Here is a 24,502-nt window from a genome sequence, read left to right on the forward strand (position 1 = left end):
GAGAATTATTCTCACACCTCCCACAGAGGGAAACCCTGACTTTATGAAGGTAAAACCACATTGTGATTAACACTTAATCAGGATTTCGTCTGCATTATAGCTCTGCGAGGAAAAAAAAAATAGCTGGGGCTTTAATCTCACGCTAATAAATGTTCCAATCAGTGTGTTCCTGACACAATTTTCTTATTAGGGTCCTTCCATGTAAATTTTATTGCGTTTAATTAAAAATTATTGCTAAAAGAAACAGCTGCAGATGGTCTTATTTTAAGGCAGAAAATTAAAAACTGAATATTCTCATCAGTCAATTTCAACAAGAAGCACAGCCGCACGCATTAGGAATGTGACGGTTTTGAAATTATAATAATTTTTATGGCATTTCCAGGTCCTTTCAATGAAACTTAATGAAAGCTCTGCATGAGTTCATTTGTCAAAAACATAATAATAATAGGAAAGCTCCCGGCTTGCAGACCGATAGAAAGATACCAATGAACACCACTGCTGGGCTGTGCCCAAAGCCCAGCCACGCAGCTCTCAGCACCAATGCAATCAGCCAGCAGGAGGCCTGGTTGCAACTCTGCCATATACCCACTCAAGGATGTGTAGCTGAGGCCGTAAATCACCTTTGTTTTACAAGGATGCGTATTTTTGTTGCTGCAGTACTGTCTACGGTTGTACAAAAATAAGTCAGCTTTCGCTCTCTCAGGGAATCACTTCACCGAAACATCTACTGCATTCTAAAGATGCTGGGGGCCAGGAAGGTGAGAAGGAGGGGCCCTCACGCTACAGTCTGTGCTGGATTTCAGAATTTTAATTGCAGCCGCTGTCCTTGGTCTGGATTGTCCGTACAATTACCTCCCCCACCTTTGTTACTTGGCTTGTATCCTTTAACTTTTATTTTAGGGACTAAATTCTTATTATTTCTTGCTATGCCTTTGACTGGAAACCAGCGCAAGCCTTTCATCTATTTGGGACCAGACAGACTGTAAAAGATAAACGACAGATTAAGAAGAGAAAGGCAAAGGCAGACACAACTAGCCCTGGAGTGAACTGACGCTGGAGGACCGGGCTGCTGTGCGCATTCGAGAGACGGAACCCCACACCTCCCACTCCCTGCCACAGCCCCGCGGGGTCCGCGTTTCCTCTGCAGGGGCCGGCGCAATGGCCTCCTGGCTAATGTCCCTGCTTCCCGTCGCTTCATCCCCTCCACTCTCTATCCTGCCGACAAGGCGTCCAGTCCAATGCAGCATCCCCACCACGGCCCTGCCCTGCTGAAAACCAGCCAGGGTCTCCCCGCTGCCCTGGGGTATCGGACGTGCTCATGGAGCCGAAATGCAAGGCACTTCTCGGCTGGGCCCCAGGCTGCCTTCCCAACCGCCTGAACGCTTCATGGTCTTTTCTTACCCCCGACTCCTGCCCAGGCTTTGCGCTCCTCCCGGACTGTGTGTCTCCATCATGAACCCCTTGCTGTTCCTCTGGCAATACCCGCGGTACCCCAGACAGTGAGGGCTCCCCGCTGCCCCTCCTCAGAGCTGTCTGGATGGACCTCTAACAGGACCTTTATTACACTAGGTTCTAAGGACCTCGGTCTGCCTTTCTACCCAGCCAGACGGAAACACCCTGAGGGCAGGAACCGTCACCCTCCAGTGCTAAGAACGGCAGCCGATGTTTAGTGGTTGGCCGGTGAGGGAATCGGCTGAGCCAGTGCAACGTTCTACCACCGACTGGGAACGAGAAAAAGATGGTGTGAGTTTAGTACTTAAGGCTTTCAACCCAGCCTCCCCGACGTAGTCTCCGTGTCTGCAGATGATGGGAACTGTTTTCCAGAATAAAGATATCGAAGGACGCGCTGAACTAAGGTTAGGTCACTTTCACTGCAGCTTCACCTGCTAAAAACCACAGTCCCGCGTGTGTCTGTCTGTGCTCAGACCTTCCTCTACCTCCATATGTGGAAACCCTACTTTTCCTTCAGTGCCTGTTCAAATGTCCCCTTTTCCACGAAGCTATCCCCCCCTCCTCTAGACTCCTACTCTTTGGGTCCTGAGCATCTCCGATCTTGCATTGCAGGGACTTGGGTCTAAGTCCTCTTCCAACCACCCGACTGTACGCGCGCTGAGGCCGGTGACGGTACCGGATCCCCCTCTCCACCTCCTTCCACACGTCACTCAGCACAGTTGCTATTCAGAATTACTCATTTCTCGAATAGTCGTCATCAGTGAGCCAAAGTATTCAATCCCCTGGATGCTCCCACTCATAATCCTCATCTTGCGCTGTACCACGTGGCCAATCCACAAACTCCTGAGCATGTAATTCGAGCTGCATTCCGACGAGGAACAGCTCTGGAGGAGAGCCTGAAATGCTGGGCCTCGGCCCATCCACAGCTCTCTCTGGAAGGCACTGCTGCTCGGGGCTGAATCGTCTGAAGCTCCCCTAATGAGCGGGTACAGACAGCTGCTCTAACCCAGAGCTCCTCCTGGCTGCTCCTCGGGCACAAGGGGCCACAGGAGGGCCAGGGTCCCCCCAAGGCCCTGAGGGAGGGAAAGACATCTGAGCACCTCATTAGCAAGTCCCAGGAGAGGCTGTCAGTCTTCTTGATGAGTTGCCAAGAGAGCAGTAAACCCACCAGCCGTGAGAAAAGAAAGGAGAGTGTCCTTCCGCTTCTCCTCTGGACCAACAAGCAAGGCTACCCCAGCCTAACTCCTGCAAGCAAAGACACTTCACAGCTGTTGGATGGAGACCACCAGCTAACGTGGTATTTTTCAACCACAGAAAACAGGACGTGGAAAGAGTACCGGGTCGAGAGGCAGAAAGACTGGGGTTTGAACCTTGGTTTGGCTACTTACTACCTGTGTGACAGAGGATGGTTTATACCACTTCCCTGGGCCTCAGTTTTCTCACCTGGAAAATAGGAACTGGAAATTCCTAAGGTGCCTAACTAATCGTGAGTTACAAGTGAAATAATAGCTACAGTCAGAGTCACAGAGTAGGCACCTCTGCTAGCGAGATTACGGAATCAAAAAAGCCCTGGTGGGGCTTCCCTGGTGGCGCAGTGGTTGAGAATCTGCCTGCCAATGCAGGGCACACGGGTTTGAGCCCTGGTCTGGGAAGATCCCACATGCCGCGGAGTAACTAGGCCCGTGAGCCACGATCACTGAGCCTGCGCGTCTGGAGCCTGTGCTCGGCAACAAGAGAGGCCGCGATAGTGAGAGGCCCGCGCACCGCGATGAGGAATGGCCCCCGCTTGCCACAACTAGAGAAAGCCCTCGCACAGAAACGAAGACCCAACACAGCCATAGATAAATAAATTAATTAATTAAAAAAAAATAATCTGTACTTAAAAAAAAAAACAAACTCTAAAAAAAAAAAAAAAAAAAAAAAAGCCCTGGTGCTGGGTCCAAATCAAGGCTGCTTAGGCTGTTGCCTGCAGCCCCAACTCCATCTCACGCAGAAGGCAGAGGCCGTGCTGACACCACACGCCACCACCGAAGCTCACGAGTTCACGCCTGGTCCTGGTTTATGGATGTGAGGTCCTGAACACTGAGTCAAACACACGCAGAACAGTCGTATGAGAGAGAGACAGAGAGATACCCCCTCAGTGAAAGGGACCCGATTCTCCACCTGCATCCACTGCTGTGTGACCTTGATCATGTCACTTGATAACAGCTAGTGCTTAGTGAACATTTCACTCTGTGCTGCATTAATTCATTTCGCCTTAATGACATTGCGAGGCCAGTACTACTATCATCGCCTTTTACCGGTAAAGAAACTGCGGCACAGAGAGGTAAGTCACAGTGAGTGGCGGAGGGCAGACTGAAAGCCAGGCGGCCTGGCAGGAGCCTGCACGCTTACCACCATGCTCTCACAGGCGCTCCCTGGGCTGCCGTGTCCTCATCTGTAAACATAAAAAGCCACCAGAAATGGCATCAGCAACAATATGCATCAAGAGTTGGAAAGGGCGCTGGAAAGGGATGAGAAAAAGGCAGCACAGCGGTGGTACGTTAATGTAAAATCTAGGAGGTGGGCGTATGGACATTCACTGTTAAACTCTTTCTGCTCTCCCGTAAGTTTGAAAGTTTTCATGATGAAATGGGGAAAAGGGGCCTCGGGGATCTGAGTCGAGGTATAACACTGAGTGATTAAAAGGAGAATCATCATCATGCCAAAAGCAAACTTACAATTATGGGGATTTAAGTGAGACACTCAGGACGAACCAGTGTGTGGTGTTTTGCATCAAATGGATATTTAATAAGCGTATACAAAGCACCCCAAACTGTGTTTCAGAGTATACTTAATAAATGATAGTTCTTTCCCCCAGTGAAGCTCAAAATCACCAACTCATCGACATGCATTTATTAAGCTCCTAATGCATAACCAACATACTGAGGTCCCGTGGGATATTCAGAAGTAAAGACTGGGTTTCCCAACCAAGAGTCCTGACTGAGGACATAAAACACCCCATTTGAAAAGGATGAGTGTTGGACTAGACTACTGAAAACATTTTTTGTGTGTATGAGAGTCAATTCAGGACAAAAAAGAATGCTTTGGGGATACACTTTAAACCAAAGGATAACGAAACCTCTTTTACATACGGGGGTGGGGGAGCGACGACTGTGCATAGGTAACAACGTATACACTTTTATTTTATAAGACAGAAAATGGTTAATAAGAATACTGTTGTAGCTTCGAAAATGCTATTATCTGTGTACACAAATCTCAAAGGAAGTAACTGCATAGAAGAAACTTCATAATCATCCATCAGACCCCGAGCTGCTGCTCTGATTTAGGGATCTCTAAGGGCTCTCTGAACTCTATTACATACTCAAAACATTTCTTGAAGGGAGGCACTGTCAGTGGAAAAAGGACTTGGATTTAAATAACATTGAATCACACCACGAGAGAGTTATTCCCTTTTCAATCCGCCTGAATCCTTCTGATTATGCCAAGTAGAAAGTCTCCGTGTGGTGCCAGGACGCCTTTAACACCTCTCCCTGTTTAACAAAGGGACCAACCTCCCGCTCACAGCCTTGGCAACTAATAACCTCAAGCTAGACTTTACCCATGCTATTTTAATTTCTCTTTGTATCCTACGTTTACAATTGCCTTCTATTTATGACACCTAATACTGCTTTTCCATTTCCCAACAGTGGCATAAAATTTCCTTTTTAAATATTTTTTAAGTAAAAAACAGGGACTGATTTAAAGAAAAGCAGTCAGTGATAGCGCAGGTGGTTGAGAAGTACAGATGGGCTCCAATCCTACCGTTTTACAGAGGAGCAACCGGGGCCCAGCCTCCTCCAGGATCCCACAGCAAGTCAGTGACGGGGTGGGCTCTGAACCCGCTCGTCCTGCAGCACTGGCCCGTGCTCCTTCAGGACTGTCAGTATTTATTTTGGCTTCTGCCTCTGATCTTCACACTGAAGCAAGGTCTGGGGCAGGACAGGCAGCGGAGGGAGGAAGGAACTGTCTCCCACCCTCTCGTCCTGTCCTGTCCAATGCCAAGCACCCCTGGGCACGTGTCTCAGGTCAGCGGCACCCCTCCGCTCAGTTCTCAAAGCCCCTATTCAGGCGAAGAAGCAGCGGCTCCTCACCCCGTGGCAGTTCCCCCTGCCTCTCAATTCCGTGTGTCTGAAGCCGCCCTTGCCCAGACATGTTCCCGCCCAGAGCGGGGATGTCTCCCTCCCTCTGCTTCGATCTGTTTCATGCAGGGAAGCGGAAGAAAGCTTTGCTCACTGATTGATGTCCGAGAGGATGTGGTTCCTGCACAGGAGATTCATCCCAGTCAGTCTGGCCGTCAGGGAAATAAATTCAGAGCGGGGCAACAGTGCTTTTGAAATTCAGAGTCTGACGGTTGAGTCAGGATACTCAACCAAGGCCTCAGGCTGTAGCACCAAATGTGAGATAATACAGGGAAAGCACCTAGCACGGTGCCTGGCACAGGAAGCAGTCAGGATACGGTAAGTATTACCATTTTCTTGGGTATTTTATTCCCTTAATGTCACTATAGTTTGGATGAAGGGAGCTTTTTTGTTTTTTGGACTAAGTACAGATCAAGGCAACAAGGCCTTTGCATATGGCCAAGTAGCCTGTGCACTGTACAATCCCAGGGGCACCATATTAGACTAAAAGGTGAGTGGGACCCTGGGGTTGTGCAGTGGGCAGCCTGAACAACCAGACCTGGCATCCTTCAGCATAATGCACTACAAATTCCTGAATCAAGAGTCAGGAAATCTGAGTCCTGACACTGATTTCTCCACTAAATTGCTTAGAGATCTTAGGCAAGTCTCTTTCCCTCTCTGTGCCTCAGTTTCCTCCTCTGTAACAGGACCAAATGTTGTCTGAAGTTCCCTTCCAGCTATGAAATTCTGTGATTCAACAGAAGCAGGTTTCAATTTCCGAAGGACAGTCATACAAAAGAGGAAATGAGCTCAGTTGCCTGGCTTGAGGGGAAAGAGCCAGCATGAGTTGGGTAAGGATATTAGAGAGAATAGCTTCTGCCTCAGTGGGATAGGGACATTAGGGAGAGATAGCTTTTGCCTCAGGCAGAAAGAAAAACTTAGAGTACCTAGCAACAGATGAGGCAGCTCTGGGAGGTGGTGAGTTCCCTGTGGCTTGAGGAATTCAAGCACAGACCCAGTTAAGAGGGGGACCTATTAGACATGGGAGGTTTGACCGTACGCTCTTTGAGGTCCTTCCCAGCATGGAGATTTCATGGTTTCAAAGCCTGGTTCTATTTTCATTAGTGCTGGAGGCATTCAGCGAGGGTTGGGTCTTGTCAAACCCCGCTGATAACTATTAACGCAATGAACTTGTCTGCTCTCCCACTCCCACCCTCTTAAAGTTCGCACACATCCACATTCTCCAAATTAAACTGGATCCCTCTGGTGGCACTGATGTCTACCTTTGCTCTGGCAAACAAACCCAGAAAGAACCAATTCATAGCCTTACCCAGACTTGGGGCAGGGAGAAGATGGAGCCAGGGTGGGGAACCACATGAAAAATTCAGGAGAATAAACCACACAAACACTTCTAGTGTCTACACTCCAGAGAGAGCTAATGCTAATTGCAAATCATTCTTATCTATTCATTACTGCAGGTCCCCTGGGATTCCGAGCAGCGACAGCTGTACCGGACTGGGTTGAGTTACTGCACATGAGGGGAAAGAATCAGGGTTTCCTTTAAAATCACCACCATTCTGACTTTTCATTAATTCAGATCAGGTGCCCCCAAGCGTGTAAATGGTTGAGGCTGAATCGCAGTGCCTTTAAGTTGCATCCATGGTGCATAAAAAACAGCAAGATTTGGCAATTATCCACCTGGGATGATCAACAGGACATTCAGTCAGTCTTGGGAAGGTGGGGTCAGAAAACCGCCACTGTTGTCAATAATTGCAGTGTTTCACGCTCACTTCCAAGGTGACTGAGTCCAAAAAAAAAAAAAAAAAAAAAAAATCAGCTTGGACGTACCTCTTAAAGACCTCTATTCAGAAACTTAGCTCAGGGCACCCTTAGCTCTTTAAACAATTTAAATAAATTGTCTTTTCTAGTTCCTTTGAACAGAGTATATATTGACACAATAAAGAGGTCTCAATCTCAATTTAGGGTATTTTCCTGATGGTGAAAGATATTTTGTTTGACAAGATTCCAGAACCTTCTCTTTTGGTGACTTTCCCAGAAGGGACTAGTAAAGCCATGTACCTAGGAGATGAGAAATGTACCCCAAATAACAGAAATACATACAGTCACATGGGCACTATATTTGGCATCTTAGCCAATACTTTCAAATAGATTAGGTACTCTCATCTTTTCAAACACTCTGCCTAGAGGTAGCACAAATCCATTTCCCAGATGAAGTAACTGAAGCCACTCACCCCAAGTCACAAAGCTAGAGAGAAACTGAGCCTGAGGCTAAAAAGCAAGTCCGTTCTGTCCCCTACGCCTAAGCATGCCTCTCGGATAGCTACACCTGGCAAACAGCAAAGGAAATGTCATTTCACAGTACCTTTCTGCCTCCTGGTCTGCACTCTGCTGTTTGCTCTCGAAGGCATTGAAGCTGCTCATGTCCACGTAGCCGTCATTCTCATTTGCTGTGGACAGGGCTCTGCTCTGATCTTCAAACAGCTTCGTAAACGTCCCGGCCCTTGGGGGCCTCCGAGGTGGAATCTGGATATTTTCATAGTCCGAGTTCATGGCCGGGATGTTCTCGTAGTCCGAAGTGTCAGCGTTGGGGAACGAGATGGAGCGCGGCTTGGTCAGGGGCAGGGGCAGAAAGGGAGGCCGGGAGCGGTCCTCGAAGGACTCCACCCTGGACACCGTCCTGCTGAAGGGGACGCCCTTCCTCTTGCCGTCCCTGTAGAAGATGAGGGAGGAGGGCGAGTCGCAAGCCCGGAGCTTGCCGGTCCTCGCTTTGAGCTGGGGGGAGTTGCTGAGGCTCCTCCGGTCCATCTCCAGGAGCCGGGCCGGCCCATGGTAGCTGGACTCCGAGGAGGACCTGGACGAAGACACGTTGACGTCCACGTGCACCTTGCTCTCTGTCTTCTTCTTAAACGTCAGTGCCAGGAACCGCTTAAAGGACGGCTTCTTCTTCTTGGTGTGCTTGTCCGGGGGCTCACTCTCCACCAGAAGCGAGGGGGAGCTCTTCGTGATGGGCTTTTTGGTGATGCAGGCCAGGTCAAAAGGGGGCGGGATGTCAACCACGGAAGATGGGGTGGAGGTGCCGCTGGATGGGAGGTGGCCCCTCTGGGAGAAGCTGCCAGAGGAGCCAATCATGCAGGGCAGAGAGAGGTTGTCGTCCTTCCTCTTGATCCCATGGCCGTCTAGGCCACACGCCTCGGGCTCCCGGCACAGGGACACGGGGATCTCTCGGCCTTCCACGGAGAACGATCGCGGGTACAGAGTGAAGGCTCTGGGCTTTGCTGGCAAGGCCCTGCCGACGTCCAGCAGCTTCCCCTCCAATGACAGGACCGCCTTCCTCGCCTCCTTGGTGGCACCCCCAATGCCAATGGCTGATGAGCCAGCTTCCGGTCCCGTTTCTTCCGGGACAGTTTCTGGGACACAGCCAGCCATCTTCCCGGAGTGGGGCCTGGCCCTCGTGATGACATTCTTCCTGTCGATGGGTACCAGGCCGCCCTCCGCATCAGAGTTCACCTCTTCCTTCAATGCACAGCCACTCGCGGTGTCCAGGGCAGCCTGGGCCTCAGGCTTCTCCCCCTCCCCAGGGTCTGCCCCGCATGCCAGGCCAACTCCCATCTCATAGGGGTTGGCGAGCGCGTCGTCCGCGGCATCCTCCTCCTCTGGCATGACCACCACGTCAGGGACAGAGGGTCCCTCCCGGCCGCCACCCTGCAGGGAGCCACGCCGGCCACATCCAGGCCCAGCCACGGTGTCCTGCTCCGCACGTTCCCCCGACCGCGGCTCCTGCTCTGACTCTAAGCTTTGTGCTGACTCGGAATAAGGAGAGCAGCTCTCGCTACAGAAAGAGGTGCTCTCGCTTGGGAAGAACTCGTAGGGACGTCCTGAGAGTGGAGCCACAAAGTCGTCCACAAAGTCTCTCTCGAAAGGAATGATCTGGCAGCTCTCCTCGGCTCCTTCATCCTGCACAGGGTCCTCGTCTTCTTGAGGGTCTTCTCCCGCCTCCTGGGTGACCACTGCTGTTTCTTCTGGGTCACTTTTCTCTTTCTGGTCAGGTGGCTCATCCTGACCATCCTGGCCGCCACCTCCTGGGGCATCTTCACACGCCTCCTGGGAGATGTCAGGGCTGTCTGTGGCCGCCTCCGCCTCTGGGACACCGGTGGCCAGCCCCTCGTTCTCTGGGGGCTCCTCGCCACCATCGGCAGCGTCCCGCTCAGCGGGCCCGTCAGAGCCCACACACTCATCTGGTGCCCCCAGGTCTGTGCTGGTGCGGCCTTCCTCACCATCCTCCTCTGACTCCCCGGGTGTCACAGGCGGCCCGGGCTCCTCACCATGAGCAGCTGAATCCTCTGCATCGAGGTGACTTAGAATATCGCTTGGAAGGACCGCCTCTCCATCCCCAGGACCCCCGTCCTCCAGGCTGTACATGCTGTGCTCTTCCACCTGCTTCTCTTCCTCCTCACTTGTGAACTTCTGCTCCTCTGCCCCCGAGTCACAGGCACAGTCCTCCACCTCCACGTCCTCAGGAGTGGGGGTGACGCCTCCATCACCCTCTCCACTCAGCACCGCTTCAGCCGGGGCTGCCCAGTCCTCTGCAGCCGCTGCCCCTTCCTGCTCACACTCCTCGCCTGTCTCCTGGCACTCCTCCCCCCCGCTGCCCTCCGGAGGCACCGTGACTGCATTCTCCACGGAGCCCCCATCCCTGGGTCCGTCCTCTGCTGGCGGAGCCCGGGGGGCCACGATGTAGTCCTCGTCTGCCTCGGGCTCGGAGCATTCTGGGGTGGACCGGTGCTCGTCGTAGAGCCCCCTGTCTACGCAGGGCAGCTTCCCGTTGCTGCATTTGTTCAAGCTGTTGATCATGTAGATGCTGGCCCTCCACTCACTGGGGGTAGCCAGCCTGGGCTTCGGGGCGATGGGGGGTTTCGGCCCCCTGGACATGGAGTTGGGACTGTGAAGACTCTCGGGCCGGGGTGACGAGGGGAATTTGGGTGCCGTCACTGGCGTGAGGGGACTGGCAGCCTTCGGCTTGGGAGCAACTGGTGGTTTGGGTGAATCTAGAGGATGAAAATAAGAAAAGGAGAGAGAAAAGGTACAGTTACCTTTATTTCCTTCCACTCAGAGTCTCCTACTTACCATTCACAAGAGAACACTGAAGATGGTTTCCCAACCCACATGAACCCAATCTACCATGTTCTGTCAGGCTTACACCCTCCACCAACATCTTTAAAATCCCTCGACCTTCCAATAAAGATTCATTCTGTAAACAAGGTGAAGAGATCTTTCTTCTATGCACAGTCCAGCTAACAGAACCCAACTGGACGACACCCTGTGCTCCTCACATAAAGGTGTCCACGTCGTTGCACTCATTCACTCAACAGCTATGTAGTAAATGCTTTCGACGTGCACGGGCCCATGAGCCAATGTTGATCCTAACGGTCAGCACCCCTGCCGCCCTCATGGAGCCCACAGTCATTCCACCACTAATTCACTCTTCTATCTATATACCCGGCACTGTAGATGGTAGAGGCTTCTAGGGTCAAGAAGAGAAGAACACCTCTGCTGAGGACTCACAATTGAATTAGGGAGACAAGACTAACAGAACAATTGGAGGACTGAGCCACAGACCCTTGGAATATGATAACTGAATATCTCCCTCCCTCCAGAATGATACACCACAGGCTTGGGATGGTGGCATATGATTCTTCTGAGGGTCACCTCTGAATTCTACATGCTTCAAGACTGGTTTCCAGCTAACTGCCCTGCCTCCAAATTTCACAGGAGAAATTATATGGTATTTTCCAACATGGATATTTGCAAAAGGCCTTATCCCCTGTGGATGTTGAGGATCTATCAGCCACGGCAGAATAAACGATGTAGCACAACATGCACGTGTGACAGGAGTTAGGGAAGCAAGAGTTGCCACGGCTAGGGAAGACCTCTCGGAGAAGGTGAAACTTCAGCTCACTTTTGCAGGATTGGAGGGACCTGGACAAGCGGAAGGGTCAAGGGTCGCCCACTTCCAAGTTCAGCATCTCTCCTGCCACAGCCAGCCATGCCCTCACACCTCCCGCCGTGCCTCCGAGCCCCGGTCCACACTGCAGGCAGGGTGAGGAATGCAGATGTTCGTGAAATGCAACTCCATCCTTCCAACTTCGCTTCAAAAGCACTGCCTGGGGCTTCCCTAGTGGCGCAGTGGTTAAGAATCCGCCTGCCAATGCAGGGGACACGGGTTCGAGCCCTGGTCCAGGAAGATCCCACATGCCGCGGAGCAACTAGGCCCGTGTGCCGCAACTACTGAGTCTGCGCCCTAGAGCCCGCGAGCCACAACTACTGAAGCCCATGCGCCTAGAGCCCATGCTCCGCAATGAGAAGCCTGCGGACCGCAACAAAGAGTATCCCCCGCTCGCCACAACTATAGAGAAAGCCCACGCGCAGCAAAGAAGACCCAACGCAGACAAAAATAAATAAATAAAATGAATTAAAAAAAAAAAAAAGCACTGTCTGGCTGTTCACGGCCCAGGTTTAGGACATACAGGCCCCCCCCTTCAGACTAGTCTCAACTCCCAGTTCCATCCCCACTGAGCCTTGGGTGTGATACGAAGCAGCCTCAGCACGCCAGCCTGGCTTGTGACAGAAGGAAGACTGAGCAGAGGGCCTGGAGGTCTGTCAGCAAACTCTCCTCCTCTCCACACGTTTGACTCCCAGCTCAATCCCTGCAGCATCTAACCCTGGTCATCTCTAATCCAGGGCTGTCTGACAAATATAATGTGAGCCCCATTTATCATCACACACGTACTTTTTAATTTTCTCATAGCCACATTAAAGAGTCAAAAAGAAACAGGTGAAATTAATTTTAACAGTACATTTTTCAACTCAATATATCCCAAATATTATCATTTTGGACATTGTCATGTAATCAATGAATCATGTTTGGATCAACATGTAATCAATACACAAAGTTATTAACAAGATATCTGACACTCTTGTTTGTGCTAAGTCCTCGAAATCTAAGGTATATTTCACACTTGCAGCACATCACGATTCAGACCGGCCACACTGCAAGTGCTCAGTAGCCACACGAGGGTAGTGGCTATGGTGCCAGCTAGCACAGCTCTAACTGATTTTAACCCATCTCCACGGGACTGTCCCACTGGCCCCTCAATTTCAGTACATCTGAGGCCAAAGTCAATATCATCTCCCCCAAACTGGCACAGCTATGCAAAATTCAGCTGAGGAGCCCCAAAGGAAATAAAAAAGGCCCAGGACAGCAATAATATAGGGTTATAAAGCCCATGCACTCTGTTCCTGGAAGGGCCTGACTCCAGAGCCTCTGTACATTGCTCATAAATCTAATGAACTTAGTTGTATGGTTTCCCAGGACACAGCTAATCAGTGGGGGGTGGAGGTGCAGTGAGAGCAGCAACACTGCCAGTTGTAAGATGTGGTAGCAAACAGCACGAAATGGAGAGAAGAGGCACAGCTGTCAAGACTTTAAAGGCTAAAGCAACCACTGCATCAACGTCCCAACCCACACCTACGTTCATCCGCACCAACACCCAGGCCAGCCACTGGCATCCGGATAATAACCCAGAGTCTTCAAGATAAAAGAAGTGACTTTCCAACTTCTTGTTTCCATACTCAGTCAAATATAGCCTAATTTAGAAAAATTTCTGTCCAATTTAGTTTAAAAAAAATTTGAATATTTGGAACTTAAAGAGCTACCTGTCAATGTGGAGTAACAGGGTAATAATAAGCCTTTGGAGCCTGGTGATCTGGGTTCAAATTCTGCCATTGCCACTTATAAGCTATGAAACTGACTCTCAGATTCCTCATCTGTAAAATGGGTTCAATAGTAACACCTACTCTGAAGAGGTTGTTATGAAGATTAAAAGATATATATTAGCAGGACTTTGCATAGACAGGTGTTCTCAATAAGCAGTAGCTATTATCGTTCTAATAAAGTCAGTCTTTCCCTACCCCACATCTTCCCCTGGTGTAAGTCTTGCTCTACACTGATATATGACGTAATACGAGCTTCACGCTCTCAACATCAGGTGTCAGGCATTGGCATGAAATTATTCTTTGGGGGTGGGGACTCTCACTTCTCATCCTTAACAGGTGGTATTTCACATGGGCACCACGAGACCTGACAGAGGGACAGACGGGCCATGAAAAATGACCATCACCTAGGCTGCATCGCTCCCACCACCCGCCCCATCCTTCATCCAATCAAGCTATTGATCTGTGGGCGCCGTCTCCTCGGAAAAGGTTACAGTGGGTGTCTGAGGCGTGATCCTGCAAGAAAATGCCTTCCCCACAGGAGCCCCTAAGGAGTGACAGGTACACAGTGTCCATGCCCTGCTCCCAGCTCTAGAGCTCAGGGCGTTTCATCCACAACCCCTCTGAGATCAAAGGATGCCAGAGTCAGAAAGGCCTCGTCTGACCCCTCATTGAAAGATGAGGAAACTGAGGCACAGAGAGGGCGGGTGACTGGCCTGGAATACTCAGCGAGTCCAGAGCAGGGCCCCAGTAGAATGAGGGTTTCTTTTTTGTTAATAATAGGATTTTTAAAATATATATTTATTTATTTGGCTGTGCCGGGTCTTAGTTGCAGCATGAGAGATCTTCTTTGTGGCATGCGGGATCTTTAGTTGCAGCACGTGGGGTCTAGCTCCCGACCAGGGATCGAACCCGGGCCCCCTGCACTGGGAGCGTGGAGTCCTAACCACTGGACCACCAGGGAAGTCCCAGAATGGGGGTTTCTTGCTTCCTGGTCCAGTCCCTTGAACCTCTGCCTTCACCTTTCTGCCACTGAGCATTTCTTCTACAGTGCAGACTCAAGGCTCCCAGCAGAGAAGGGCAAAACGCAGGAAAACTGAGGCCAGGGAGACCAAGGACCGCTAACCAGGTGAGAAATTCACATAAGGCTGAGTTAGAAGGACTAACTGTGACCATAAAGTGAATGACTGGTTTTCCTTCGTTCCTATCCAGTTTTCTTTAATCCAATTCCATTAAATAGGTATTTATCGAGCACCTACTATTTGCCAGGCACTCATCTAGACTCTTTAGATACATCAATAAACAAAACAAAGACTGTGTAGATGCTGCTTAGCCTTGAGCAGAAGGCCATGCACACTCCAGCCAGTGTGATGAACGAACTAGAAGTGGTGAGGATGGAAGGAGGGAGAGCAGGGAGGAGGCGCCTGCGATAATCCAGGCCAGGGAAGATGGAGGCCTGGACCAGGCTGTAGCAGTGGAAGTGGTAAAAAAAAAAAAAAAAAAGAAAGAAAGCAAAGGTCAGATTCCAAATATGAAGGTAGACCTGGTGGGATTTACAGACAGTTTGGATTTGGGGTGTAAGAGAAAGAATAATCAAGGACAACACGAAGATTTTGAGTCACAGCAACTGGAAAAGTGAATTTGTTACCAACTGAACTGGGGAAGGCTGCAGGTGCCAGGGGAGGAAACCAGAATTTCGACTGGCACGTGTTACATCTGAGTTGCCTATCACAGCCCCAAGAGGAACTGTCAGTGGGCTCTCGGATGGACCAGCCTGGGTTCCCGGGAGTGGCCTGGAGGCAGCCATCACAGAGACGGGATTAAGGCATGAGCCGTGTGAGCCCACCAAGTGACTGAGCGGGGGCAGAGACAAGCGGGAGCCCAGGAGGGAGCCCCGGTGGCCCAAAGGTTATGAGAAGGAGCCAGCAAGAGAGACAGAAGAGGGAGGAGAGAAAATGAAGAGTGTGAGAGCTTCCAGGTCTGCTCCCTCCCTGCTTCCCTCACAAAGAGGAACCACATAGAGCCCCTGCTCTCAGTACAAGGGTCTCAGACCAGTTCTGCCCAGAGAAGACCCAGGGGACAGATAGCACCAGGGTGCATGCTGAAGGACAGGGAGGATTTTAATTATCAAAAAAGAGGTTGGATATGATCCAGCAATCCCACTTCCTCGGCATATATCCAGAGAAAACCTAATTCGAAAAGATACATGCACCCCAACGTTCACTGCAGCACTATTTACAACAGCCCAGACATGGAAGCAACCAAAATGTCCATCGACAGAGGAGTGGATAAAGAAGATGTGGTACATGTATACAATGGACTATTACTCAGCCGTGAAAAAGAATGAAATAATGCCATTTGCAGCAACATGGATGGACCTAGAGATTATCATACCAAGTGAAGTAAGTAGGACAGGGAAAGATAAATATTGTATGATATCACTTATATGGGGAATCTAAAAAAAAATGATACAAATGAACTTATTTACAAAACAGAAACAGACTCACAGACTTAGAAAACAAACTTAAGGTTACTAAAGGGGAAAGGTGGGGAAAGAATAAATTAGGAGTTTGGGATTAGCATATACACACTACTAAATATAAAATAGATAATCAACAAGGACCTACTGTATAGCACAGGAAACTCTACTCAATATTCTGTAATAACCTATATGGGAAAAGAATCTGAAAAAGAATAGATACACATATATATGTATAACTGAACTGCCTTACTGTACACCTGAAACTAACACAACACTGTAAATCAACTATACTCCAATATAAAATAAAAATTAAATTAAAAACATTTTAAAACAAGAGGTTGGGTGTTCCAGGCAGAAGGAACAGAATGTGCAGAGGCCCAGAGGCAGTTAGATGCAAGCCCTTTGGGAGTAAAGAGTCCAGTTTGGCTGAGCTTTAGAGAATGGCAGGGATGGGGCAATTACCGGATAAATCAGAGCAGGGGTTTCCTCCTCTGGGCTGAGCTTAAACTTTCTGACTGTCCAGAACCCAGCATGGATGGAACTGCTGGACCCTCTGCTGCCTCCTGAGTCCCTTTGGCTGCTGCATGAACCTACTCTCTCTCTGTAACACAGGGCCTGGGGGGCACACCTTCCCCACCCTGAGGTACCAACTCTCAAAAACCTCCTGGCAATTTGCTACACCTGAGGATGACTCGAACGCAGAATACCCTTTGAACCAAGAGGCCAAGAGTTAACTGGGGGTGGGGAGTCACACTGACAGGAGGAAGAGATTTTTAAGAGCTTCTGGTGATAGAAATCATCCCCAGCCAGCCCCCTGGTACCAGTTTATATTTTCTCTCTCTACTTTAATTAAATATCTGCCACTCACACATCCATGTTGCTGTTCCCTTGCCAGCTCTGCAGAGTTTAAATCAGAAGAGGTACTGGGAGGAGCACTGGACTGGGAGTCGGAGCTCTGATCTCCACTCCCGGCTCTGCCTTTAACTGAAGGGGAGACCTTGGGCAAGTCCCCTCCCCTCTTTGAGCCTCAGTTTCCACATGTGCAGAGTGAGGGGACTGCACCAACCAGTCAGTAAGTGCCTTCTGCTTGCTCTGGCGGACGACAGCCTTTTAAACTCATGGCTTTTCTGATGACGTCCCCTGACATTCCCATCTTCAGCCCCTGTGTCTGTTTCAACTGCAGTTCACCATACTCCCCCTGGAACTCTCATAACCATATGTTCCAAGAGTAATTATCTTCCAATTTCACCTTCCAATTGCATCTTAATTTAACTTTCATTGCTGGGTGCCTGCTGGAATGTCCCAGCGAAGCCTGATGATTTCTAATTAGGCTGCTGTTAGGCTAGTCCAGTGATCCACGACAGAGCGGGAAGCATGGGTCCCCGGCTCAGACAGACCTGGACTCCAACCCCAGCTCTGCCACACACTGGCTGTGTCACAGTAACTAAGAGGATGGTGGTTACGACATTCAGTCCCATGGAGTCTATGAACCACTATGCTGCATGATCGGGAACTTCAGAGCCTGGCACACAGAAATCATTACGTGAGGTCTATGACTGCCGTCACACTGAAAAAGTAACCAGGGTTATGCTGGAGACAAATGACTGGATGGCAGATTTCCTGGGACCAAACCTGACTTTACGTGTATTCCGGCTCACTCCATCCCCCAAATTCTCAGAGAAGGGAGGGCTTGCCCAAGCCTCATGCAGGGAAACGTGGGAATACTGGACCGGCTCTCACCATTGTTTTCAGCGAGTTTTATTAGGAGTGTAGGAAAGAGCTAGCCTGGCTCTGTCCAGGCTGTGCCAGATCAGGCAGCAGGCCACCTCCTTCGTACAAGGAGTGGCTGGCTGGGCGCTGGGACCCTGCCCCAGCCTCTTCCACTCCTCAAAAGGGGCATCCCTACTCCCACTCCCACCCCCTACTCTGCGACCAACACTCACGCACTGTCCAGGTGCGTACACGCTCAGCAAAACAGGGCCTGGACACAGGGAGGCGGCTACCACACTCCCGGGCCCCCAAGTCTCTCCTTTGTCAGATCAATCCAGCCAAACGTCTCCCATCTGCACCTCACTCCTAAGACAATGACTTTTTTCATCAGAAAGATTTTAAAAAGAAAAAGCCCACAACACACACACACACACACACACAAACACACACTTTTTACACATACTCAGGGCAGCAGGATATGGTTCTAAGACAGCCAAAATGGTGGCTTCCTGTTTCTTCAGGGATGTGTGTTTTGGAGTACGGATTCGGACAAGGGTGTTGGTCGGAGAGGGAGCTGCCTTCTGCTAAATTCTAAGAGAAAAATATTAGAAGAGCAGTAATCGCTCCTTGTCAGGCAAATGAAGTTAGCTGGGGCTGCTGCCTTGCAAACTCGCCTCTTGGAGGGAACTTTCTGCCCTCCCCGCGGAGGAGTCAGGAACCCAAGAACTGGGTTCCAGGCACCGCCCATCTCTGAGTCTCAGTTAATAAATCTGTTAAATGGCACTCCTCTGGAGGGGTCACTATCTACTGTAAAACGCATTCTTGATTTCACGGAATCCCTGGCCTCACAAAGGCAGATTTGGAGGGCAGAGAAGCAAGGGCTTGGGAGGGAACGCCTGGAGTGCGGCTCAGCCTCGGCGTCCCCTAAGCGTTCGGTCCCCTGGGGGAGGCACAAAGAAGGCCCCGGGCCACGGCACTATAGGGGGTTGGGGTGCGCTGCGGGGGTGCGTGTGTGATAATTTAGGGCTTTTTAGTTCCAACGGAGAGCGAGCTCCAAGTCTGGGCGTCTAGAAGAGAGAAGGGAGCAAGACTCCGCTAAGGGCGCGCCTCGGAGTAGCGAGGGACCAGGAATAGACCCCGCAGTGGGGAAGACCTCAGACGGTTCCCGTGGGCCAGGAGGGGCCTCTGAGGGGCCAGCGAGGGCCTGGCGGGGACCCCGAGGAGCAGGAGTGAGGATTTAGGGGCGCGACCAAGTCGCCTTTGCGAAGGGAGCGTCATTCCCCGCTGCGAGGGGGCTCTCAATACCGGGACCGCGGTGGGAGAGGGATACGGCCGTATGTGGCCAGGGTGCGGCCTCGCCGAGACCGAGGGGGCGTCCCCGAGGCTGGGCGTCTCGGACAGGGGCAGCGGCCCCCGATGTTCTCGTCCTCCCCGGCGAGGGCACTCGTGACCCGCCCATACCTCGGCCGAGGCAGAGCAGAGTGGGAAGGTCGAGGGTTTCTCGGCAGCTCGCTCCCGGCGCCCCGCGGGCTACAACTTGGAGCGCCTGGCGGGGGCCCCTCGCGCGCGTCCCTCGGCGCCTGAGGTCGCGCGGAGCCTCCTACCTGCTCTGTTCATCTTCCAGCGCGCGGAGCCAGGGGCCGCCCGTCGGTGCGTCCGTCCTTCCGAGCACGAGTCCGCGCGCCGCCTCACTCCATGGCCGCCCCGCGGGGCCCGCACCCCCTGGCGCCTGCCCCGCCCCCGGCGCGCGCCGGACTTCGCGCAGCGCGCAGGGCAAGTGGGGGCTTGGGGGGTGCGAGCCTCCGGGGCTGGGCGGGGCTGGGCGGGGGCAGGGAGGGGAAGGGGCGCGAACGCGGGGAGCGCGGCGTCGCGTTCACTCAGGACTCCGCGCGGCGCGCAGGGCCAGGGGGGCGCAGGGCGCGAGCCTCTGGGGGCGGGGCCGGGGGGGCAGCGGCCGGGACAGCGCGCGGTGTCGCGTCCGCTCCCGGCTCCCAGCTCCGCGCGCGCTGCGCTCTGGCCGCCGCGCCGCTGCCCGTGCCGCCGCTGCCGCCGCTACCCCTCCGCCCCCTCCTAGACGTTTCCTCCCGCTCCCGGAGAGGAAGGCTTTTTTTTTTTTTTCTCCCCTTTCTGCTCTGTCAGGGATGGAGGGAGCCGAGGGGCGAGGCGTCCCCGCGCACATTTAAAGGGGCCATGGCCGTGGGGACTCGGGGAGCTGCGCGAGGTTCAAGGCACTAGGATGGGAGGGGCGGGGTGAAGCTGGCGAGTTGGGCTTCTGGGGACTTCCTGGTCCCTTCGCCCAGCGGACCGTCTGTCACTTTATTTTCAACCTCGGGCGTTCATTCAGTCCTGGGCCAAGCACAGTGCTGAGCGCAGAACAAGACAGCCCCAAATTCTTGCCCTAGTGGAGCTTAAATGGGATGTCAGTGGAGACACAAGACAAATAAGCAATAAACATCGTTTCAGAGAGTGATGGGTGCCTTGAGGGAGATAAACCAGGGTCGTGGGGCAGAGTAATTTTTAAAAATGCAAATTCTCAGGGCCCTCCCCAGACTTAACTGAATCAGAAATCCCGTGTTTAACAAATCTTTCAGGTCCTTCCGATGCAAGCTAGTTTGAGAACCTCTGGAGTAGAGAACAGGTGATCAAGGAAGCTCTCCCTGAGGAGGTGACATTGAAAGGGAGACCTGGTAGATGAGGAGCCTTTGTCCATTCAGCGCTCACCAGCCAGCACCTCGCTGGGACCAGGCCTGGTGCTGGGTGACACGGATGACTCAAGCCTTCACCCTTGAGCACCCGTTGGATTGGCCACGCAAACATAGGCAGTTCTCCTTCCCCGGACAAGTGCTGGGATGGGGACAGGAGCTTGTGGGAACTCAAGAGGCGGCCCCTGAGTGGAGAGGGTTCCAGCAAAAAGAAAAAAAAGGCCTTTCAGGTGGAGGGAGTAGCTTGGGCAGAGATTTAGATGTGTGAAAAGGCATGGCCTGATGGAAGAGCTGTGAGGGGTTTGGCAAGGCAGGGAAATAGAGGGTGGCAACATCTGATAAGAGGCACAGAAGGTTGGGGTGAGGCGTGCTTTGAAAGCCATACCAAGGGCTTCCTTCCATCAGCCACTGAAAGCTGAGGGCAAGGGTCATGTCTCTCATCTGTAACTGGCAGCCAATACTTATAGAGCACCTACTGTGTGCCTGGCAAGGTGTTAAGCTCTGTACCTGCATATTTACTCGTTGAAGCCTCACCACAACCTTATGAAGCTGGTATCAAAATTCTTCCCATTTTACATTTGAGGAAACCGAGTAAACTAAGAGTTCACATGAGCTTTCCTGACTGTTCTTGCCCTGGCTGTCCCATGTCTGCATCTCCAGGACCCAGCTCAAGGTGTGGCTTGGTCATTTAGTAGTTTGGTTGTGAGCCCACTATGTGCCAGGGTGTAGGCTCGCAGCAACCCCAGCACTCTGTGGGAGGGTGCGGGGCTGGGGCACCTCAATTCATTTAGGCAATTCAGCCAATGTATCTACTATGTGGGAGTAGGTGGGGAGGGACATGGAACATATCCCCCTGCACCACCACCATCCCTTCCTGTCCCTCATTTGGGGACGAAAGGCCCAGAAATGGCCCCATGCCAGGGTGATGACTCCAGGGCAGGGGCTGTGTCTGCTCTGCTTACCCCTGCAGCCCTGGCATCTAATAAAGAATCCAGCACTTAGTAGGTCTTCAAAAAATATGTGTTGTCCACAAAAATAAAGGCCTGGGACAGAGGTTCAGACTAATGTTTGGGATCACTTTGGTTTTCTGGGACTGAAAGTGGCAGAGGCTGGAATTTTTGTGACTTTGACCAGCTGTGCTGGGAGCTTGTGAGGAGGCAGAATTCCAAATGGCCACGAGGCATTTCGCAGCCTTGGCTGTCCTCCCTGAACCTAGATGCCTTTGGTCCAGCGTTTGGTCCAGGCAGTCCCAGATAACCATATGTCTTCATTGCACAGATGAAACACTTACTGCTCTGAGCATCGTCTGTGGAGCCCAGCAATAGCAGCACTCAGGTGCTTCTTAAGAATGCAGAATCTCAGGCCCCACCCCAGCCCTACTGAACTAGAACCTGCATTTTAACAAGACCTCCAGGTGATCTGTTTATACATCTGGAGAAACACTGCCCTGGATAACTCACCCCATTACTTTTTGGCCAGATGTACTGCCAAAGTCCACAGAAGTAGAGAAGAGACTTCCCCAGGTTCTCACTGGGGTGAGAACTTAATCCTCTGACCTCTGTCTCCTTATTAATACATTATTATAAGGTGGGTAGGTTTCTGGATATCTGGGGGCCTGCACCCAGCAGAACTCCTGGTGCATATTAGGTGCTCATTAAAAATATAAAACTTGTATGAAGGTCTGATTTGAATTGTTTCATGAGCCAGTTGGTGCCTGACACAGAGGATGTTCAATGCACACATACTGAAAACAGGAATCAATAAATTTCAGTTAGATAATGTGGAAAGGCTCTGGGGAGGTGAAACTCGTTTCCCATCATTATGAAAAATCTTATGTTTTCGCACTCACCAAGCACTTCCATATACCTAACCAAGTTTGTAGGTTTTGTCTTGTTTTTATCTTTTAATGCCCACAGTATAGAATCAGATTATGTGCGTTTCAGGCAAGGGCCTAGGGTGTACCTCAGTTTCTCCAAATTCAGAAATGAATTTGATCCTTTCAAAGGACTTATTCATCTCTGAACCGCTACAGAGTCCTTAAGCCTCCAGCATTTTGTGGGGAAAACCTTTTGCCACTGAAATAGGAAATCAATGGCAGAATTTGTGTTACTTAGACAGGCCCTTCATAAACTTTATGGACCCCTGCGTGGAAGCGGTGGAGGAGATGATGGAGGTGGTGATGGAGGTGATGGCGGAGGTGGGAAAGGTCGTGTTGGAGGCGAAGGATGTGGGGTAGGGTGAGGTGGTGACAGGACAGAAGTAGCTGTGAACATCACAGTTAAGGTGGAGGACGAGGTGGATGGAGGTTATGGATTTGATGGATGTGGTGGAGATGCTGGCCTTGGAGGAGGTGATGGAGGTAGAGGTACAGAGGGTGGGAGGTGTCCGTTTGAATATGGGTACAAATGAGTGAGTGGATCAATCACTTCAATATTTGATGCAAGAAGAAAATATGGTTTAAAAGTTGAGATCATTTCTGGGAATTAGCAATAAAACTCAAAGAACCTAGGGCACCCAAGGCAGGGGCAGGAGAGGGAGGCTCAGATAATTCAATCAACGGCCAGCTTACCCTTTGCTGCAGGGCCTGTGGAAAGAAGAAGGGAGGGCAGGAAGAGACCTCAGTGCTTCGCTAAGACCTTGCCACGACTGTTGAATTTGGGATTTGAGGCTAAGCAAAGTCTACTTTAAAAGATCATAGCACCAAGGGCAGTTGGGAAAAAAAACCCAGGTCTGAACTTGTTTAGCTGAAACCACACGGTGGTGTGGAGTGATGAGCCGTGAAGCTGAAACGCTTATTCCTTTGTTTGCTTTTCCTAATACTAGAAAATGGATGCGAAAGACCAGAGGGCTTTCCAAACATCCGGAGCTAATACTGGTGGTTGGACTTGCTTAGTCCTTATGGAACTGAGCTATAACCACTCACTGAGCTCAGGGATGCGGTCAATAACTGTGTGGGGGGTGATGACCATCATCCCTCTGGGTTTGAGCCTTTCACACACACACTCTTCGCAAGAACCCTATAAAGTGTTTATCTCCCCATTTCACACTTGGGAAAACTGAGGCCCAGACTGGGGAAGTGACTTGCCCTTCCAGCCCAGCCAGGACTCACACCCCCTTCACTCTGAGAACATGTTCTTAACTACCAGGCTACACTGCTTTCTCTGTGATGGGCACAAAGTCTGCCTAGATTTCATGCTTTCCAAATCACTCACCATCTTATTTGCTCCTCTCAGCAGACGTGAGCCACCCAGGGTAGGTGTTATGCCCACTTGACAGACAGGGAAACTGAGGTCCAGAGGGAAAAATAACTGGCCTGGGATCCTACGGTAAGTCAGGGGATTCCAGTGCTGGGATCCACACCCCCTGACATCCAGGCCCAAGTCGGAATGATGTGGAGCTCTGCATACAACTTAGGTGACCTCAGATCAAAACCACTGAAATTCAGTTCCCTGTTCCCGCCTGCCTGAAGCCTCGGCAAAGTGCAGAGCCAGCACCAAAGCTGGATGTGATCTCCAGAAACAGAGAGCGCCCAGGCTCTGTGAGCTCCACGGCCAAGCCTCCCAGACAGGCGGTAGAGCGCAGTGGTCAGGAGCCACACTGACCTGGGTGTGACCTGGGCGGGAGGGCAGGTCCCAGCCTCAGCTTCCCCATTGGTAGCTAGTATTTGCTGAGCGCTTATTTGGTGCATTCAGTAAGTCTTTTGCATATATTAGCTCATTTACTCCTCCCAACAAACAAACTCCTCCTGCCCCTGAAGTAGGCAATGTTATTACCCCTGTGTTACAGACAAGGCTACCAAGGCACAGAGAGGCTGAGGCATTCGCCCAGGGATACATAGCTAGTGAATAGTGGGGATTCCACCCTGGCTCTGGGGCTGGCTTTCTTACCCACTTCAACACACTGCTGCCCTGTCAAGGATATGATAATACTGTCTCTGCTCATTAAATGAGATAAATTATCTAAAGCATTCAGGAGGGGACAGGGGAAGACAGGAGGTGCTCCAGAAATGATCATTATCATTTAAACATCTAGTACAGAGTTGGTGTTCAATAAATGCTTACAAACAAAGTACACCGGGAACTGGGGCACCCACACCCCACGATCAGAGCAGGAGAGGGATGGGAGAGAGCATTTACTGAGCAGCCTCTGTATACTGGGATGGGTGAGAGGGGGCAACGGGGGAGCCCCTCAGGAGCACGGGGAGG

The 24,502-nt window shown here is 51.3% G+C and overlaps 1 protein-coding gene across 2 annotated transcripts in view; it reads right to left on the reverse strand.

Moving 5' to 3' along the window:
- Window positions 1–19,324, reverse strand: part of FGD5 (FYVE, RhoGEF and PH domain containing 5) — a 115,540-nt gene extending 96,216 nt beyond the window's left edge. For both annotated transcript variants that reach the window (XM_059940448.1, XM_059940447.1), the window contains exons 1-2: window positions 19,200–19,324; window positions 7,996–10,678 (exon numbers count right to left, since the gene is read on the reverse strand). In XM_059940448.1, the coding sequence (XP_059796431.1) occupies window positions 7,996–10,678; window positions 19,200–19,212 (2,696 nt within the window). In that variant the 5' untranslated portion in view covers window positions 19,213–19,324. The remainder of the gene's footprint in view (window positions 1–7,995; window positions 10,679–19,199) is intronic.
- Between the last annotated feature and the right edge of the window lie 5,178 nt (window positions 19,325–24,502).

Source organism: Balaenoptera ricei, chromosome 11 (genome assembly GCF_028023285.1).
Source record: "Balaenoptera ricei isolate mBalRic1 chromosome 11, mBalRic1.hap2, whole genome shotgun sequence".
In the NCBI taxonomy this organism is placed as follows: Eukaryota; Metazoa; Chordata; class Mammalia; order Artiodactyla; family Balaenopteridae; genus Balaenoptera; species Balaenoptera ricei.